The sequence below is a fragment of the Electrona antarctica genome (genome assembly GCF_951216825.1).
Source record: "Electrona antarctica genome assembly, chromosome: 16".
In the NCBI taxonomy this organism is placed as follows: Eukaryota; Metazoa; Chordata; class Actinopteri; order Myctophiformes; family Myctophidae; genus Electrona; species Electrona antarctica.
Genome location: NC_136797.1, coordinates 23163556 through 23182810, shown reverse-complemented (window position 1 = coordinate 23182810; position 19255 = coordinate 23163556). Strand labels below are relative to the sequence as shown.

The 19255-nt window shown below is 43.5% G+C and overlaps 1 protein-coding gene across 1 annotated transcript in view; it reads right to left on the bottom strand.

Moving 5' to 3' along the window:
- Positions 1–15682, bottom strand: part of lamc3 (laminin, gamma 3) — a gene marked incomplete at its 5' end in the record, with an annotated part of 260453 nt that extends 244771 nt beyond the window's left edge. Inside the window, 2 exon segments of the mRNA XM_079525276.1 lie at positions 15404–15455; positions 15674–15682. Of these exon segments, the coding sequence (XP_079381402.1) occupies positions 15404–15455; positions 15674–15682 (61 nt within the window).
- Between the last annotated feature and the right edge of the window lie 3573 nt (positions 15683–19255).

The following is a 19255-nucleotide window of genomic DNA, read 5'->3' as shown; positions in this document are numbered from 1 at the left end:
GGCGCAGCGCAACTAGTTAGTATGCGGGCGCATGCCTGTATATATACAGTGTATGTGTACAATATGTGTATGTGTTTACACATAATTCTTTGTTTATCCCATTTAGGCCTGACGTCGAAAAAAAAAAAAAATCTTCTGAAAGAATTTATATTCAAAGATTTGTGCCGCATTTTCACGATTTTTCAAAAATAGCTAAAGTATAACATAATGCTTAGTTAAAACACCAAAAGGGGTTCCCGTTCAGAATGGGTTAATTGAGTTTTCTTTTCTCTTTTTTTCCCTCTCTGTCGTGTTTGCTGTGTTGCTTTCTGCGTGCGATTTAGGTAATTGGCTCACTTTGGATTAAACCAGATAAAATCGAAGATTAATTTGCACAATTAGCCGATCTTGCAGGACAATCAAAAGGGCCAATTAAACATCTGATTATTTTTCTTGTTTTTTGTTCCCCCCAAATGGTACAGAACAGAACAGGGGAGGTATTTTGGAAGTTTTACCTGCATGGCACTTCAAATAGACTCCCCGAATATAAGACACTGCAGAGTACTCATTAAGACTGCACACATTTTTATTTAAGGGGGGTGACTGAGTTCGGAAGTGTGTCAGTGTGTCAGTGCGTGCGTGCGTGCGTGCGTGCGTGCGTGCGTGCGTGCGTGCGTGCGAGCGTGCGTGCGTGCGTGCGTGCGTGCGTGCGCGCGTGCGAGCGTGCGTGCGTGCGTGCGAGCGTGCGCGCGCGGGGGTATATGACAACATGGTCCTGTGCCTATACGTGCAGATATTATTTTCCATTCTACTACATCATAGTGTAGTAGACACCTCTGTGTGCTCCGACTGTAAACAACCAACTTGCCAACTTCCTCCTTACCTGGAGAGCAGAGGAGGAGAGCAGAGCAATCCTGCAGATGTTTTTCTCCCTATACATTTTGGGTGATTTACAACAACTACGGTATGAAGTACAGTAAGAGCACTGAGGCATGAAGTATAAGAGCAGAATTGCCACAGTGTGAATATGCTCAATTGTCCCATTTACCCGAGAGTGGGTGATTCTGCAACGTGTTATTACCGGAGCCATTTGCAACTATTTATAATATAAATAGTATAGTGGTTTAACAGCATTTCACTTGCTTCTTCACTTGGAAAGGAGACAGCTTTTAGGTGGTTCGGTCATCTTGTTAGGATGCCTCTCGAGTGGCTCCCTATAGGGAGGTCCTCGATGCACGTCCCGCGGGGAAGTATACTCCGGGGCAGACCAAGGATGAGCTGGAGGGTTTATATCTCCAACATCTGTCGGGATCTGCCTCGGGATCCCCCAGGATGAAGGTACTAATGTTGCTCTGGAGAGGGACGTCTGGAGCTCTCTGCTGGAGCTGTTAGCCCCCGTGACCCGACTGCGGATAAGCGGTTGAAGATGGATGGATGGTTTAGCAGCAGGCTTTGTTATCCAGTGACTTTACGAGTGTGAAATCAGACTTAACAGCGTGAACCGCCAAACACATGTAAGACAGGGCAAACGGTCACATACAGTACAGCAGCCTATACTGTATGTTAGCCTCGGTCCTAGCCTTACTCATCTGCGGAGAGAAAAGCCTGGTCACAACCTAAGGCAGAGACCATCTCAGCGGAAGTGTCGGTCCGTAACATCCGTCAGACGTATTTCCCCCGGATACGTTATTTTTCCGACCAATCACAACACTTGTTTCATTCACAGATAATCTAAACTGATTTGTAAAGCATCAACGTCATTTCCCTGAGCGGTACTTCCGCGAAAATGCCGCAACTTCCGCCCCCAGAAAATGTTTTTTTTTTTGAAAGGGCACATTGCCAAAAGGGCATGGGGGGTGCTCTAGCACCCCCTAGTGTCTATCTGTGCACGCCACTGCATCGTACTGTAGGTCTTGCCCAGTGTGACTGTATGTGGAGGGCAGTGCAGGGCAGTGACAGGAGTATGTACTGTATATACAGTACAGTGCATGTTCACAAGCCTCCTGCAGGTTCCCTTCCCTCGCTCTTAACCCACTATAACACCTGAGGACCCGATTCTACACATGTCTTCCAAGTCCTCACAGTTTCCTGAAAATCGCATGTTAATGATCAGCGGTGCTCGAACTTTTCCATGTCAAGGACGGAACCGGCCGCGGACCCCCATCTGAAAATATTTTGTTCCAGGGACCCCCAGAAGCAAATATTTGAGTTAAAATGTTTCATCAGAGTAAGCGTTCCTTTTTGGTGTGTGCCAATAAAGAAATGGAAATGTGAGTACTTTGTCCGCCGTTTGTTTAATTTTTGGATTTTTTTTTAATTCCTATTTTTTGATGTATATTGGATTTCGGTTTGGCACTCCACTGAAAACCATTGCTGATGCGCAACCTCTTTTTCTCATTTAATAATATATATATATTCAAAGATTTTCACGATTTAAAAAATAAAAAAGCAGATCTATACAAGGTCGTAGCTTGTAGATCTGATATTTTTGAATAGCCATAGTAATGGTTAAAGTGGTTACAAACTAAAATGTACGGTATGTGTGAGGATTGGAAGAATTAACATTTACCCAGGATTAAAAGAACTCAGCGTAATCCTTCCTGACATGACATGCTACAGTATACGTATGCCCACCCCTCTGTCACTTCAATCCTCGACCCACCTCTCTCTCTCTGTCTCCTACACTCCCTTTAACCCATTCTGGGTGGGAACCCTTTTTGGTGTTTTAAGCATTATGTTATGTGCGGCACAAATCTTTGAATATATTCTTTCAGAAGACAGGTCAAAATGGGTTAATGAAGCTTTGCCATCAAGGCCTTCTAAAGCCCAGCTCGTTCTCCACATGGGGTCCCCAGGTAAAGTAACTAAATATGTGCAAGTACTGTACTTGCACATATCACACTCACAATTTGTATCTATGTTTTTTTTTGTTTTTCTTTATTGGAGTATTTCCAATGTTCTGTACTTCTCCATTACACCTCAGAGGTAAATATTGTAGGCTACTTTTACAATTATTTGAAAACTATAGTTACTTTAGTCCGAGGGTAGGCGTCACTGGACCCGAGGGAACGGGACGGGACATGATGATGATGACATTTTGATGAATTGAAAATGGTGGGCCCTATTGTAAACAAGTGCTGCATGCCATAAATCATCACTCAATACAAAAACTGTTAACTGTGAGTGGACGACACCATGACGTTTATGGTGTCGTCCACTCACAGTTAACAGTTTTTTTATTGCGTTGTACTTGAAATGTACTGTAATTCTGCAATCAATCAATCAATCAATCAATCAATCAATCAATCAATCAATCAATCAATCAATCCATCAATCAATCAATCAATCAAATGATGATGATGATGATGATGATGATGATGATGATGATGATGGTGGAGGAGGAGGAGGCCTGAGAAGTAAGGGGGGAGCCAGGTTGGTGAGGGAACCATGGGTGGACAAAGTACACAACTCCAGTAGCCTACTTGAGTCAAAGTATAGAATACGCCTTGGCAAATATTACAAAGTTGCTTAGTACAATTTGTACTTGATTTACAGTTTTTTTTTAAGTATGAGTACAAAGTAAGTTAAAAATGTATCATTTTCATCTCACCTCCCTCCATCCCTCCCATCATCCCTCCCATCATCCTCTCATCCTCCTCGTCCACCCCCTGCCGTTCCTCCTCTCTCAGTTTGTGGGATAAAAGGTGGAAGGTGCTTGGCTTTGCTTTTCTGCTTCTTTGAGTTAAGTCCCATTCTTTCCAACCTCCTTCACCTAACCATAGAATTTTCCCTTTAAGCTGTGGCGGTGGCATTTCTGAATGTGCGTGCACTTGAAGAGGGAGATCCTTTTTTTTTTTTTTTTTTCAGTGAGTGACCTTTTGTGGATTTCTAAAGTGTATTATTATTCCACACGGCTTGCATGGAAGTATTTTGCAACAACAGGTCAGCCTGCCTGGTGCAGCCAGAGAAAACGCTCTCACAACAGGTCTGCCTGCCTGGTGCAGCCAGAGAAAACGTTCTGAAACACAACAGGTCAGCCTGCCTGGTGCAGCCAGAGAAAACGTTCTCACCGGATGCTTCTGAAAGTCAAATGTTGAAAGTGGATTCAAAAAGTGGGTTCGAATCCACCGTGGTTCCTCTGAAGGGATCACCATGCTGGCTTGTGGTGGACAATATTTAAGAAAGACATACAAAATGAACGATGGACGGACACTAATATCACCAGAAATACATATACAGTAAAGAGATAGCCCTCAATGGACCTGATAACTACTATAGTCCTAATTGGACTCTACTAATATGGCATAGTGGAGACTTGACATTCAGTAATTGGGTCTTATGATCAAAATAAGGAACATAATGCCATTATAATGCATTAAAAGATGCCACGGACAAGACCAAGTCACAGACACATTTGTCAGTGTACAGACACATTGATGACGTATCTGGCTTTGTCAGTTCATGGACCCCCACATTTGGTTGCAGGCCCACATCAGATTTGTTCCAGGGACCCCCCCCCCCCCCCCCTCCTCCCCCCGCATTATACAAGATTTGTTTAATTAAAATGGGTAAAACTTATGGCATGTTTAGCAATAGACGCTATACGTTCATTGTTTACCTCATCAGTTTCTTTCGAGGCACTATATTTATATTTCATCCCTCCCCCCCTCCACCCCTCTCTCTCTCTCTCTCTCTCTCTCTCTCTCCACGCTCTTCATCCCCACTGTGAACCTTCACGTGTCCATATTTCAATTTTAATTTTTGTATTTATTTTATTTCATACATTAATTCCCCTTATACTTCATTATGTTTCACACAAAAGCAGTGAAAAAAAAATAGCAGATCTACAAGCCAACAACGAGCTAACGATATATTTTTGAGCAGTGCCTATAACCTCTCAAATGACTGGACGTGTGTGTATGTCTGTCTGTGTCTATTTGGGGTATACGATACGTACGGCCCCTGACCCCTGACCCCTGCAGCTGAATAGCACTGATTGGGGTCTCATTCGAGTCGCACACTGTTGAGCAGCCTATAAAGGGCCATTCACACTGAGCAGTAGAACTATATAATTGCAGCCCAGCCACCGGTGTTGTTAACCCATTCTGACCTGAGATCAGATTCTAAAAATGTCTTCATCCTGACAGTTTTCTGAAAAAGCGATATTTCTATGTCAGTGGTTCTTCGATTTTTCAAAAATAGCAGACCTACAAGCTCGTAGCGCGCCACTCGGTGGCGCGCTACGAGCTTGTAGATCTGCTATTTTTCAATAGCTAAAGCATAACATAATGCTAACACCAAAAGGGGTTCCCGCACAAAGTGGGTTAAGCAACCTGCACAGCTTAGTTCACACTGGTGTGATTTATAGGAGCGCTTTTGGACATTCCACCAGACAGCATGAAGATATGAGGCATATTGGGGGCACGTCAGGCTATTGCATGAAAAAGATAGTTCTGGAGTAAAGTGGCATTTATACACCGCAGGTCTAATGGAAAGTGCCTGTCACCAAAATGCCCAAGTCATTTCATTTGTTCCTGCCATGGCATTCAGAGATATAGCATGCATCCTGATTGTGGCCACAGAGAGTAGCACATTAAAACACATTAAAAACTAGAACTGGGCCTGGGCCGTGGCTCAGCGGTCCAGGCACCTTGGCTGCATGGTAATCCAGTCTGGCAGTGTGCCGCGGGTTCGACTCCCGATCCCGACGGCCTTTACTGCATGTCTTCTGCCCCCATCTCTCTCCCCATTTCCTGTCAGCCTACTGTCTGTCCCTCCATAAAAAATATTAAATAAAGGCGAAAGCCACAAAAAAAAAACATTAAAAAAAAAAAAAAAAAAATAGAACTGCACTGACATACGTCACCAGTACTTGCTTGTTGCGCAAGTACTGGTGACGTATGTCGATCAGTGTCGGGTGGATTAAAGGAAATGCCTCTATGTATATGTAATTTGTAAGTTGATTAGCGGTATACTGTGGTTACTTTGCATATGCGTATGTATCGTAGCAGCATATGACGTCAGGGTATAACTGGTATAACTAGCTCTCAATGATGACGTAATAAAGATGTGGATTAAAGGACCCAATGCCAGGGTGTAATTGGTTTTCGATGGTGACGTAATGACGATATGTTTTAGTGTCGGGAGGATTAAAGGCGTAGTGAAACGGAAATGGTGGACATTTTATTTTGAAGTTTCAGACGGTCTCAAGTTGAAACACCGCTATGAAGTTTCTGAACCAATCAGAGCGTCGCATCCCTTCAGGGGATGGGACGGTAGCTAGGGACGGGTAGCTATGCTATGCAGGACAGCGTGTGGATGTTTGTTTACAAATCAGATAGTCAGCCAGCTTTACCAGTTTACACTTAATGTGGCTTATTTCTACCCTATAATGTTTTCAGATACATTTTTAGCGTGATGATTAAGTTGAAACCGAGTAATACACTCTCTGGATGTTATCTTGAATGGGAATAAAAACGGAAGATGTCTGTAATCAGTAGCAGCTGTGCAGCCTGTGCTGGACGGATGCGGAGATATGGGGAATTAAACTGGTGAGCTTCATTTTTATTGGCTTTTATCGATGTTGGCCTCGACACGTCATCACGCAGCACGTTTTCGTTTTCAGGAAGTAATAATTTATGGACTTTTGATATAAAAACACACAAAAATGAGAATTTTCACATTTTTTTGGCATCCATTGTTAGGTATGCCCATATGATGACCATGGATATGGTCTAAAAGTGTGAAAAACGTATTTTTCATTTCACTACACCTTTAAAGGTAATGCCCCTATGTATACATGTATGTAATCTGACACCACTGCCATGTCAAGCACAAGTATAGTCATTACGTCATACGCTGGCACGGCGCGTACGCATCAAACATCGCCCTGGACGAAAACTATTACTTGCGCGCTCTGCTTGCGCAAGTAACAAGTAATGGTAGATTAGAGGGGTTCAAAGTGGGGTCTGGGGACCCACAGGAGTCCTCGATGGGGTTCCATGGCGGTCCCCAGCAAAACGCGAAACAGTTTAAAGGAATAGTTTACCCCAAAAAATAAAGTACCGTAACTGTTACTTTACTGCATGGCTAAATTCTAGAAGAACCCGATGAGAGGATGCAAAACTATTCAGATCATGTTTTATTATCTGCACATATACAACTTCTATAGTATAGACAGCTGTGCAGATCTCTACTAAACCTGGTCTATAACAAAACCAAAAAGTCTTCTCTTATGGGATCCCTGGCTGGCACAATATATAGGCCTATCTCACAGCATTTCCCCGCCCCCTTTCCACGCCCCCTTTTGGAGCTAGTGGTGTTATTTTTTCTGCGGTCCATATAGGCTTCCATGTTAAAAGAGGTATTTTCACAAGCCACAAACTATACTGTTTTGTAAAGGTAAGGTTTATTCTACTTATTTGAGTTGTTATACCATTGTGTTTTCTTCACATTATTATCGGTCTTTGACATTTTAACATTAGGAAATGTACTTAGATTCTCCAGAGAAAAAAAGTGTAAATGCTAATGATTAAATGACACCACTATAGCTCCGGAAGGGGGCGTGGAAAGGGGGCTGTGATATAGGCCTATATCCAAAACCGAGTGTGTAGTTCGGCTATTTTCAGTTCACAATATATTCACCTGTGGAACAGAGTCAAACTAATAAGGTATTTTGTGCGGTCGTGGCCTGCAAAAGTTTGTGAACAATAATTGTTGTAGCTGACAGTCACTATGGCAGTGGTTTACTGAAAGCTGTTTTTAACTGAGACTACTAACATTTGATGGAAGAACTGCACGATCGATGGAGGGAGGTAACAGTACACAGTAACTATTGGGGTCACTGAAAAATGTTAGCAATTACAGTTTTTCCAATTCATATGAAAGTACTATTAACCTGCACGCACGCACGCTCGTCACAAAAACACTTTATAGGCAGCCTGCCAAGAATTATGGACTGGGAGTCCATAATTGGACTGGCAGTGCAATAATGTATAATGTATGTGTTAAACATTACAGGTTTACACTACAGGTATAAAGCAGTGGGTGAAATTCGTTTTTGTGCAAGCCCCATTGTTTTTGTTATTACATAAGTAGAAGGGGGAAAGAAAATAATAATACATCGCATGGATGCACCTGGGACGTATCCTCAGTGATGTATCCCAAGGTCATCAGGGTTTCGGGTCTCCCAACATCATACCCCTCACTCAGGTGACCCAGCTGGGGTGATCAAGTGCCGACTTACGTCCCAGTAGCTACCCTCGATCAGTCCCATTAGGGAAAAACCAGGGCCACACAATCCGTTCCTCCTGAACTACTCTACCGGGACTGGGAGGTACCATTCTGGCGCGTGGAAGGACTAGGCTCTGTGGGTTGACTCCTGTCTTTTTTTTTAATTTATTATTATTTATTATTCTTTATCCAGGGTAAGTAGCTGAGCACAGGTGCTCATTTTCAGCAACGCCCTGCACATAGAAACACACAGACAGACACACACACACACACACACACACACACATTAAAACCTGGGAGCTGACCAGTACAACCACAGTCTTATACTGTTGGCCACTAGGGGGAGCAGTTGGGGGTTCAAGGGCACTTCAGCGGTGTTGGGTGAGTGATGGCAATCACTTCCCCACCCAGATTTTTCCTGCCCGTCCGGGGAATCGAACCGGCAACCTTTCGGCAACAAGGGCACTCCTCTAACCCTTAGGCCACCGCTCCGGGCCCCTCCTACGTCTTACCAGGTCCACACCTGCTCTCACCAGGTCCAGCCCCTATGCGTTGCACCAGACTCCCAGCACCACCAAATAATTATACAAATTAGCACATAGTATATCTATTCTGTTTTCGGTAAGTATGTGCATGAGGTACTGTAGGACAGAAGGTGAAGTAAGTACCTGAGGTATGACATCAATTATGATTATGATTATTATATCATCATATCAGGTATGACATATCACAGTATGCGTGAGCATAGGACTACTGTATACGCAATGTTATGGACGTTACTGATGTGAGAAAAAAAAACTATAAAAGCACATGTGATTAAGGTAGGTGCAAATGTCAGTGCATGTCGACCGCACTGTCCACATAATAAGGTCAACTATTAGGTATTACTACAAGCTAATCCACTGGTAGGTCCAGCAAAAGTCCCAGTCCAGCCTGTTGATAGCCGGGGAGCCACAGGCCCAAAAGCTCAAGGAATATAGAGATGAACCTGTGATGTCATGGCATACTTTGTGTTTTTTTCTATTCACTTGGTCATTAATGTCCACAGAATGAGAATGAGGGAACATCGCGGAAAAAAACGTTATGCCCATTTTTGTATATTTGTACTAATAATCAAATACTCAAGTAAAGCAGTAAATGTAGGCTTTGTTATGTTACACCACTATAATAACCCCACGCTTTACGTCTATGCCTGAGCTGATCTGATGTGCTAAGTTGCTAACTATCCTGAATGAGCTCTGATTGAATGACACTCTCACCACTGCATAGTGAGTACCGATTGTTCAGATAATTAATATTGTATGCACTGGGTTAATTCAGCTGTGACACTGTGTAGTCAACCCTACCGTATGTTCTTAACCCATTCAGGATGGGAACGCATCTGTGTCGCCTGAGCTCTTGACCACTTTAACCATTTATTTTAAACTTTAGCTGTTGAAAAATAGCAGATCAAACAAGCTCATACGAGCTTGTTTTGTTTAAAATGTGGCGCAAATCTTTGAATATTATGCTTTCACAGCGAACGTGTTTAACTCAAATCTTTGCTTCTGGGGGGGTCCCTGGATCTACATATTTTCAGATTGGCGTTGGCGGCCAATTACATACATTTTTGACAAAAAACTGTTATGATTTAGAAGACATTAGTAGAATCTGGTCTGCGGGTATAAATGGGTTAATTACATAAATGCCATTATCTTCCTCCACTCCTGTCACACTGAACCGTAGCACGGCAATAAGGCACCGCTTCGCCGTCAGTTCAGTTCAGTTCAGCTGCTTCATATTCACGACGTCGAGCCACGATCCGACGCTCTTGTTGCTCCGCGCGGTTCAAAAGAAGAACGAGGTGACAGCACTTTAAAATATGCATGATTCTCACTGTGACTGTGATTGTTACTTAAACACAGAGGGACTTAATCACCTCCCTCCCGCCTCTTTGATAACGAGAAGAGCCCCATGGCATGGATACAATATTGGATCTCATCTCAGAGGAGTGTGTGGTACATGCTAAATGATGCATTTATGTATAGCACCTTTCTCCATAGGGCCAATGCTGGAGAATGTTAAGCCTCGCGTAGCGATACTAATATCACTGCTCTCAGTGTTATATTTGTTTTTGCAATGTCCCGCCTCATATTTGAATATGCGGGCCCTGGTTGGTTATAGAGCGTCGCAGTCCCGCCCCTTTCATGACGACGCCTGGCCCAGGAAATGAATCACAATGCATTTTTCCCATAGACATTTCAAAAAGTATTTATTTAAAGACCTTTTAAGTGTCGTACGAAGCCAACTCGAGTCGTGACAAATCATGACAACACACACAATATTTTGGACCAAACAAATAATTACATAGAAGAAAAACAACAAAAAAAGTGTTGTGTTGTGTTTGTTGTCATGATTTGTCACGACAAGGGTTGGCTTTGTCCGCGGCGTAAACGTCTTTAAATAAATACTTTCTGAAATGTCTATGAGGAAAATTAACGGAGAATCATTTCCTGGGCCATGGTAGGGGGCGGGACTGCGACGCTCTATAGCCTGGTTCCAGACGAATCTGGGTGGCCTTCACCATTTCGGCCGTGAAGTCCTCCCACAATTGAGATCGAGGGGCCAGACTTATTGCAAAGGCAGATGAAGGCTGGCTATACACGAGGCTATAGGAGAATACAGGAACATGCAAGGCACAAACCTGATCGTCAGGAGCAGTGTGTGTGTGTGTGTGTGTGTGTGCGTGCGTGCGTGCGTGCGTGCGTGCGTGCGTGCGTGCGTGCGTGCGTGCGTGTGCACGCTGTGTTTACTCAGCATTATAAATATGGCTTGTAAAATGTTATGTTGGCTTAATTGCATAGTAGCCTATATGCTATGCACCGCATGCAGCGCTCAAATCTAGGTCATTGTGTGAGTATGAATTGAACCACCATTCAATATGGCTGAGCATCTGTCTGTGTCACAACCATTTGAACCACTTTAAGGTCCTTTCAGACGGGCAGCTATTAACGCAGACGTTGTCACCTGGATCAACGACAGGTCTGCTCCAGGTCTGCTGCATGAGGGGCGCGACAAACGCCTGGCCTGCAGTCACAATTTGCGTCCTCACCTCACTTCAATGTTTGTGTTTACACACTATTGTCTTCAATGTTTGTGTTTACACACTATTGTCTTCAATGCTTGTGTTTACACACTATTGTCTTCAATGTTTGTGTTTACACACTATTGTCTTCAATGCTTGTGTTTACACACTATTGTCTTCAATGCTTGTGTTTACACACTATTGTCTTCAATGTTTGTGTTTACACACTATTGTCTTCAATGTTTGTGTTTACACACTATTGTCTTCAATGTTTGGGTTTACAGTTACACACTTTTGTCTTCAATGTTTGTGTTTACACACTATTGTCTTCAATGTTTGTGTTTACACACTTTGTCTTCAATGTTTGTGTGTCGACCCTCGAAGCTGGACATAGGAGGGGCTGGCACCCCTAAAGAAAGAAAGTGACTTCACACAATCAGCCAAATCAATCATATTCCGCGGTACAATTACAAACGCACATACAGGTACACAAAAAGCTGTGCATAGAAAATATATCAAAACTAAAGTAAGTAGCTGAGATACAACACATGATCAACAGAACATTTTGACATTCACATACTGTACATCAACATCAAAATAAGCACAGTACAGTACATGAATCAGAAGACATAAAACAAAAAAATAAAGATTAAATAATCAAATAAAGCAGTTGCAATCCTGAACAAAAATGTTAGAAAACATTGTCCCGAGTTGACCCAAAGTGATCCGAGTTATAAGGACTTCCGGAGCTCACTCCAAATCACAATCGCACTGACGGAGAACGCTGCCCTTGCCTAGTTCTGTCTGAGCGAAAGGAACCTTGAGCAGATACTTGGGTGTGATTGTGACAAATGCTACAAATGTCACTGTTTGGTGCAGAAACACAATTTACTTTTCACCAAATAGGTACAAATTGTCTTGTGAGCTATAGGTCACACCAGGATGGGCGAGCGGTGACTCAAGGTGACAAAACTTCCTGGTTGAGGTACTTCTGGTCTCTGATTGGGTTACTCAGGGTGATTAACCAGCTCCGCTCCACGCCGGTGGTTAATGTCGGTGATTTATCTATCAACAATGACCACCCGGCCATACATTATGCCTTACTTAATATGCTGTCATGTATACTACGAACCCATCGTCTCAATGAAATAACTTACACAAGGCAGTGTGTATACAGTATTTGTCAAGCCTCATAAAGGGGATCCGGGGCTTGTTAATTATATAGATATAACACGGTTGTCAGTATATACGCCCACATCTTTCACTTTGGTGCCTCGTGCCTTCATGGGCATAAAGCTTCAAATGATGCGGCAAAATAATGCACAAGGCAAAGCGTCTCGCTCCTTCGCGCCGCCAATCCTTCTGTTCTTTGTCTGCGGAAAGATGTATAAACAAGGTGATGGATAGTCAGAGTCTCGATAACAGCAGGTATAAACATCATAGCGGGGGAAAAAAGTACAACAATGAGTGCACTGTAGCTGACTGCGGCCGGGTTTTTAATTAGACTCCATTAAGCTAAGTAATTGCATGAAGGAATGCTCTATAACCCATTCTGACCTGAGATCAGATTCTAAAAATGTCTTCTACATCCTGACAGTTTTCTGAAAAAGCTATGTTTCTATGTCAGTGGTTCTTCGATTTTTCAAAAATAGCAGACCTACAAGCTCGTAGCGCACCACTCGGTGGCGCGCTATGAGCTTGTAGATCTGCTATTTTTCAATAGCTAAAGGGGTTCCCGCCCAAAATGGGATAATGAACTGTAATTACTGGTGGAGATCTAAATGAGAAAATCAGTGGCGGGCAATGACGGGCGGGGAGGGGGGAGGGGAAGGGGAGGGGGAGGGGGACGTTGCGCAGGTGAGTCTCCTCGGGGACGTTGCAGGGAGCCATAATGACTCCGTGTTCTCGCTAGTGTTGTCAAAAATATCGATATATCGATAAATATCGATAATTATAAAATAAAAACGGTTCAATATGAATTCCCCGTGGTATCGATCTATCGATACTCCGTTTGTTATAACGATACTCCGTTTGTACCTCTGCCGTTGGTGAAGAAAACACTTGCGCAACAGCCGGGGCCAGTAGCACACACACACGGCGCAGCCTGACTGGAAGGCAATGCATGCAGGCTGCAGCCCCTCCCCTCTCCACTCTGTCTCTCTAGCCATGTGAGTGTGCTACTGTTGCTGAGCTGCTCTGGTGCGAGTATAAAGTTAATGGTGTACGAGTCGCTTTTCTATTCTTAAAATGGCATGTGCAGATGCAGGACCTTCGCTGCCCGTTTTAATTGACAAATTAGATAGCAGTTAGTTGTGAAAACTTGAAGCTACACTCATGCTAATGTTGACTGCTAACGCTAACAACATACTGACGTGCGTGCGGGAGAGAGTGAGGGGGGGGGGGGGGGGGGGTGGTGTGTGTGTGTGTGTGTGTGTGTGTGTGTGTGTGTGTGTGCGTGCGCGCGCGCGCGCCTGTACGGCGTATTACAAACTTAAAGTCAGTGGTTCTGAACCAGTGACCCAGGTGGTCCTTGAGGGAGTTATCTCACCCCCCTCTGCTAATACCAGTGGACTCTGTCAGCCCCAGCGTGTGCTCTACATACTGTCTATCATTCCTTTCATTCAGTGGTTCTCAACCAGTGGTCTGGGGACCACCAGTGGTCCTTGAGGGGGTTCCAGGTGGTCCCCAGCTAAATAATGGAGAGTTGGTTTAAATGAACCCCTAGTAGATCTTTAACTCTTGAGTGTAAAATGAAACCAAGTGGACCCTTATGGGTCCATTTGGTTCCATTTTCCACTCTCAAGAGTTGAATTATTGTTAAACATCAGCATTACTTAGTATTACTAAGTATTCAACCAGTGTGTGGACATTCTATTCAAAGTTTTCAGTTTTAAATAAAAATAAAACATTTTGCACTCTGAATTCCTGTGGTTGCGTGGTATCGAATATCGTATCGAATATCGTATAGTATCGAATTGTATCGTACAATTCTTTTTGTATTGAATTGTATTGAATTGTATCGTATCGTATCGAATATTGATATTTTTCAAAATATCGATATCGAAGTTAGAAATCCAGTATCGTGACAACACTAGTTCTCGCTCAGTTATCCACACTCCAACGCGGAGGAGCTGCCGCACAACCTTTGACTGGAAAGCAGATTACAGAATATATACACTTGACGATTCGAGTCGACACCGCTATACAATGCTAAGGCCCTCGACAAGCTGCAGGCCCCCCCCCCCCCCCCGATGCTTCTCCGGCTGGCCGGGATGTGGTCCCTTACGTGGACCACATCCCCCCCCCCCCCCCTATCTCCGGAACTCACTCCCTACCAAACCCACATCAAAACAGCCTCCTGGGTTTCCAGACTACAGACACAGACATCTTTAAAATGAAGGTTTGAGTCGCAGTTCAATTTTCAAACCACATAAGTGTTTCAAAGGGGAGCATATATTGACCCCGTTTCGAATCGGATTAGATAAAAATCAATACGTTTTTTGTTGTCATTGTTCAGACTTGATCAAGCCAATCTGATTCTATAATCTGGACTGGCCAATAAATATGCTTTTGGGTTGCCAGTCGGAACACATATTTCATTCTGTCTTTCTGACATTCCACTGTCTCGTATACATTGTCAAGAATTTGTCTGAGTCTAGTCTCTAGGCCTTTTCCAACCAGACCCCCCCCCCCCCCCCCCGCTCCCCCCCTCTCTCTCTCTCTGGCCCTGAGGCTAAATGCCCCGTAGTGCTCTTGGTGTTTTGACTAAGCATTTATGTTATACTTTAGCTATTGAAAAATAGCAGATCTACAAGCTCGTAGCGCTTGTAGAGCTTGTAGGTCTGCTATTTTTTGAAAAAATCGTACAAATGCGGCACAAATCTTTGAATATATATTCTTTCAGAAGACTTTTTATTTATTTCGACGTCATGGTCTAAATGGGTCCTTTCAGACGGCATTGTCAAGAATTGGTCTGAGTCTAGTCTCTAGGCCTTTTCCAACCAGACCCCCCCCCCCCCCCCCCCCTCTCACCCTATCTCCCCTCTCTCTCTCTCTCTCTCTGGCCCTGAGGCTAAACGCCCCGCCGTGGTGCTCCAAGGCTGCAACATGGCCAGCTCTGGCTCTCACTCTCCATTTCCTGCGGCTTCTGTGTCTTTGTGTACTCTGCAGCCTTGTTATGCTGTCGGAACAGGAGATTAGTCATTCAATCAGACTGAAGAGGAGCCTTTTCTCCACAGATAAGGGCCCCGTTCCTGAAGGAGCCCCTCTTCTCCTACGCCGCGACCATATGTCGCCTGAGATTGGACTCCCCGCTTATCGCCCGGGGGACATTTGCATCTTCCCTATACCCTCAACTCCTCTCCTTGTGTTTTTTCTCTCTTTCTCTCTCTCTCTCACTTCCCCCATTGCGGACAGCGGTTCCAAACCTTTCGTGAGACAGCTAGGGGCCCACTTGAAAATCTTGAAAGAATACGCGTCCCACCCAGTGGCGTAATTAGGCTTTATCAGCCATGGGTTCTTAGAATGAAAGGGGCCCTGTACACACACGCTCGCGGAAAAAATAATATATCGGGTAATTTGGACCATTTGGGACGGTTCTGGCACGGTTCTGTAGTTACTTTGGCCAAATATTTACCTACAACAAGCTCATTCATCAGCAGCGTTGTCAAAACCCACCAACCCTATGCAAATTAATTACGCCTCTGGTCCCACCCATATTTCCAGAGCATGTATAGCCTATATTTGAATGCTAAATCAATCGATTGTTTTCCGGCTTGGATCAATGGAACTAACGCATTTTACGTTACGGTATCACAGTGAAAACTCTTTTCCAAGGTGTCCAAAAGGTGGTGTAAAAGGAACCAATACATCTTTAATCTTATCCAGTGTGCAGAGACTGCATACTTTATTAGTTTTGGTTAAAGAAAAGACACCATGGCCACCATTTTTTGACATTATTATTATTATCATTATGCTCCCCCTCTAATTGTGTTGTCTGCCCCAAATCCATTCGGCCCGAAGAGGGCAGCATAGCATGGTATGTGGCAGAAAGGCCTTTCCTCATGCTCTGCTGCCCCGCTGGGTTCAGGAGCTTGTTGCAGCATTCACACTTCAGGCATAACTTGTGCCAGGCCTTCCCTATTGATTGCACCTTCTCGGCAAAATTACGTCATGTGGCAGCCAAGTCTATGGACTTGTTTAGAGCCTAATTATAAATGCCCCATCGCCAGCCAAGTTTATGGACTTTAATGCTTGTTTAGGGTAGTAAAGGACAATGTAAGACGTCAACGGGGTGTAATAAATACTGCCCTCGCTGTGCCCCTCACTTCACACAAGTGTGATTTTTCCCCCTAAAAATAAATAAATAAATAAATATATATATATATATAATTATATATATATATATATATATATATATATATATATATGCGTCTCTCATGTCATGATATACATACTGTACATCTCTCACTGTTTCGTCAATTATTTGGGGGCCAACTTGCATCATCCATTCCTCATGGCCCACATGGTGGGCCCCAGCTCACAACAGATTGGGAATCTCTGCCTATTCAAGTATTTGCATCTTCGATTAAATGCACTCTCTTTGAATGCTCAGATTCGCACACTTGTTTTCATTTGCTGTGTCTCTGCACGCATGCACCTCCCGCAGTTTTCAATCCACAGTCCCGCTTCTTCGACAAATTAATGTCTGTCACGTTTAACTTTCATCCAACATCGCGGGGTGGATATGTCGGCGATTGTTTTCTTGTCTCTTTATTTGCTGTCAGAATAAACCACACGTCTCTATACTGGGGAAAAATAAACACGTGTCGAAAATCTACAAGCTCACAATGGGATATGTAGATTTCCGTGCGCGTGCGTGCACCAAATAATTTGCGCTTACGGACAGTTTTTTTGGCATATATTTATTGGGCCATAAATGTATTTTTTTTGCCCCTGGAGCCAAGGTATGGCAGCTGCCATATAGCTTGCCATACCCAATTGACACCACTGCCCGCCATCTGGCTCGTGCTGAATGAGGAAAGGGGGACGGAACAGTCTCTCACCGCCTTGCATTTGCAACTGAACGGACCAAAAATAAACGGTTTTCAAAAAATTTGACAAAGCAAAGCAAAGTTCTTTGTTTACCCAGGGTGAATGGACTAAGCTTGACGAACTTGTTTACAGCCAGACCCTGCTCATAGAACATTTCATGGTAGGGGTTCAATGCCTTGCTCAAGGGCACTTCAGCGGTGGTAATTTTAACGTGCCGGTCCGGGGATACGAACTGGCGACCTTCCGATAACAAGACCGCTCCGCAAACCGTTCGGCCACCGCTGCCGTTCATTCATGAACGACAACACTATACTAGACTACGTGAGCCCTTTAAACCTATATAAATTGTCTATTTCAAAATAGCTTATCTACAAGCTTGTAGAGCTGCTATTAAAAACATAATAATACTAATCTTGAAGAACATAATGAAAATGTTGGTATATTTTTGTCAAATTTAATAAAATCTTGTATGGGGTCTCTGGAATAACATATTTTGTGTTGTGGGTCTGCGGACTCATTTTTGGGCGTTTCCTTGACATGAAAATGAAAGAAACAAGCCCAAATAAACAACTACACTTTAGAAACAAGCACAACAAATAAAAACACAAATCCTTAACTACCAATATTTACAAGCACATTTACACTGAAAAGCCCACAGTCACTTATAATAGGCTGGCATGGCAACACATGGTTTTGGTGGACACTCCCCCTAAGCAGACTTCACGCGGGCTCTTCAAAAGCCTATGGTTGCCCACTTGCCCCGCCCCCTTCCCCCACACCTGCAGTAAACAGGCAGAGAGAGAGAAAGAGAGAGGTCTCCATTACGCTCATTTGGAAGTAAAACAGTAAAATAAACAACTTGTAATGTATCGATAGACAAGTATAGCTGTCAGTGTCATTATCAGCAACCGAAAATTGTTGAGTTTACATCTCTCTGTGACGTTTGGTGCGACAAAAAACTGCTTTGAGTTCCCCCGCTCCCCCCCCCCCCCCCCTCGACGGTTCATCAGCTGTTCATCATTATCCAGGTGAGTAAACGAGTCTGCGTGTCTGCCTGTATGTTTGTGTGCGTGTGTGCACTTGCGTGCGTGCGCGCCTGTGTGTGCGTGTGTGTGAGAGTTCAATTTAGTCTCTCAATTTATTGGTCAGATTTTGTGTAGCCCAGCACAGCACAGCTCTGTTGTAATGTGCGTGCGTTAAAAAGTGAGGACAGAATAAATGAATATGTGTAGTAGGGAAGAGAAACATGTTTACTATTGTAGCCTACTGTATTTGTTTGATAAAATAGCATGGTCTCAAAATGATGACAAAAAGAAGAACCCAGTTATGTCTGTTGTCTGCATAGGCCTATGTCTACTGAGGTATATCTGCTCAATCTAGGCATTATCATTTCCTTTTGTAAGTGTAGTTTTACTGTTATGGCAGTAATTATTACACAATTCACTGTAATGAAAAATACAAATATTCAAAAAAAATATATAATTGAGTGTTGACAGCCCTGAGTAGCTCTGTGGTTGAATATCACTATGCAAAATGAAACTAACTTTGCTGTCTGGCAATGAATCATGTTCAGTCACTGTACCTGGCTCTGGAATACTGTGGAGCCTATTTTGTGACAAAAGATACAGTATACGTATACTAGGCTGTGTACAGTATGTTGTGACTGGAATAGGATACAGCATCAGTACGTATTCTTTGACATGCTATATTATTGTCATCTCTTTTTCTTTCTTTCTTTTTCTTTCTTTCTTTCTTTCTTTCTTTCTTACACTCAAGGCTTTTAGGCTTATGGTGTTCCTCCCAACCTACTCCGGACCGTAGGAGCCATGTCCAAATGAGTGCTTGCTTTGCACTCAATGGAAGCCCAGAGAAACATGACTGGCATATCCTGAATGACAGCACTATGACAGCATCTATAAACAGACT